Raw genomic sequence first — 2,516 nt, 5'->3', positions numbered from 1 at the left:
CAAAAATAGCCCCGATCTCCCCCCCCCCCACTACACGTGCTTACAAAATTATGCAGGACACCCTGTGCTCATGCTTGGAGAGTTGGTGATGTCACCGCTCTCAGCGGCAGCGTGGACAGACACAGCCTAATTTTGCAAGCGCGAGCTGTTGAAATATGCAAGTATTTAGACATTTGTATTTACATTGTATACCGTTTAATAAAGGTTTTTTGATTTTGATTACATCAGGCAGGCGGGGCCTGAGAAATGTTATGGATGAAAAAGGGGGCTCGGCATAAAAAGTTTGCTCACCCCTGCGAGTAGAAGAGTTCAGCTCCTTTAAAATCTCATGCACAGAGAAGGTGCGTATTGAGTAAGGGCCTAAGGGGGGTTATTCATTTAACTGCGAAAGTGCCTGCCAAATTACTAATGAATAACTTCTAAAGAGTAGAAGATAAGCCCTTTCATCTCAATCCTGTTCATCCCAAAATTGTGAGAATACTGTACTTGTTGGGGTTGTGAGCTTAATTTCCCCCCAAATAGTGTTCTCTAGGAAAAGCTGCCTCGTCACCAACAGGTTGTTTACTGCCCCAATCTTATCACAGAGTCCCTACAATTTAACTGATATAATGCAGCTGGTGAAAATATTACCCAAATCAAGACTGCAGATTTCTTATATGAAACAAAAGCCCACTCTGCTCATCCACCACCCTACAAATAAATGGAACTAAACAAGCAGTAATAGCTAATCCTATAATTTCGATATGCCAGAAAGTACATATATATATATACATATATATATATATATATATATATATATATATATATATATACATATATATATATATATATATATATATATATATATACATATACATATACATATACACACACACACACACACACACACACACACACACACACACACACCACACACACACAATCTCTCTCTCTCTCTCTTCTGGGTAAAAATCTATTCTGTAGAACATGAAAGAATGACATAGCATGACATGACCGCAATATTAATATTTGTAAGCAACTGCTGCACTTGGTATTAGAACACAAACTCATAAATGAGATTAAAATAGTCTACCCAACAAAACGTAAAGGAAATAGCCATGGGATTTTGCTGGATATGCTGCATTTCCAGCACTGAAACAAGCCCAACCTATGCAGCATTTTATCATCTGAGCTCATTAGAGATTCACTTTCCTAGAATAAAACCGAAAAGGTCCTTAGCAACAACCTGTCTGTGGCTACAGATCCGTCTCTTTGCTAAACACCCACTGCAATCTCAATGTGCCTGGTTTCATTAATGAGACCATGTACCAGCTCAGTGAACACGGGGCATCCTTAATACAGCATCTCATACAAATCTACGAAGGGGGAATCTTCTGAATCTGGGACATGCCATACTCATTAAATCAGCCCTGAATTCATTGCACATGTAAACGTGACTGGAAGGACAACGATATACCTCGCCCGGGTTGACCACTGATTTAGAGGGACTGTGATTTCCTAATCAGAATTGCACATTCAGCCCTTACTCAAAGCTTTGACACTGTTTCACGTCCTTTCCACTCTAGTCTATAATACACCAGCTCTTATTTTGCGCAGTAAACAAGTCTAGGGCGATGCAGAAGGACTGGAGATTGAGAGGAAAAAGAAGGGGAGGCGATGCCAAGCACAGCATATAAAATAGGCTATTCATTCGAATTTAAATCAGTCAGGCAACAGATGCGTGATCGCCTCACTGCCACCTATCACACAGGATCACATGCAGGATAACATTACACTCACCCAAAAGACGAAAGAGTATATTATCAGCAGGGTTTTCAGACACGTTATTACTGGCTTGGTCTCCATTCTCCTTGATGCATGCTACTGAAATCCGGTAGCCGGGTGTTACTGCTGCTCCTCACAGCTCAGTCTCACAGCCCCTCCTGCTTGCAGTTTATCCCCAATCCGCAAGAGGAAGAGAGGAAAAAGGCAATAGAAAGAACTTGACAAGCTAGAGCTGCCTTTCAGGCACATAAATCCCTGCCTCATATGCAGATCAGGTGCGCTCTGGCAGCCAGGGCACACACCCCCTCAGCAAGCTGGTTGGTTGAGTTTCAACTGTGGAGGAGAAGCTGTATGAAGCCTGTTGGGGTCCTGCCTCTTTCTTTTACAAAATGCAGCTGTTCTGCTGCAGTTTGAAAAAGAAGGTGCACTTTAAGATGCCAGACACTACAAAAAAAATGTTCTGTAACTGTTACAGGGCATTTTTCAGATGGAAAGCGATTTCTGTACCTTTTTTCATACAGTAGACCATGTAGTCAATTCTATAGCTTTTTTTTATAATAATATATATATATATAGATAGATAGATAGATAGATAGATAGACAGTGTTCGACAAATCAAAAAATCTACTCGCCACATAGCCCCGCCCCCTAACCACGCCCCTAGTCCCGCCCCCAACCCCGCCCCAACCCCGCTTTAAAATAAAATATATAAATAAAATACATTTAATAAATTCCTAGTCAGAACAACATTC

The 2,516-nt window shown here is 41.1% G+C and overlaps 1 protein-coding gene across 1 annotated transcript in view; it reads right to left on the bottom strand.

Annotated features, from left to right (window-relative positions):
- Positions 1 to 1,993, bottom strand: part of TSPAN7 (tetraspanin 7) — a 494,015-nt gene extending 492,022 nt beyond the window's left edge. Inside the window, exon 1 of the mRNA XM_075589681.1 lies at positions 1,780 to 1,993. Coding sequence (XP_075445796.1) covers positions 1,780 to 1,845 — 66 coding nt within the window. The 5' untranslated portion in view covers positions 1,846 to 1,993. The remainder of the gene's footprint in view (positions 1 to 1,779) is intronic.
- Positions 1,994 to 2,516: the final 523 nt, after the last annotated feature.

Source organism: Ascaphus truei, chromosome 3 (assembly GCF_040206685.1).
Source record: "Ascaphus truei isolate aAscTru1 chromosome 3, aAscTru1.hap1, whole genome shotgun sequence".
NCBI lineage: Eukaryota > Metazoa > Chordata > Amphibia > Anura > Ascaphidae > Ascaphus > Ascaphus truei.
This window is presented reverse-complemented; position numbering and strand designations above follow the sequence as displayed.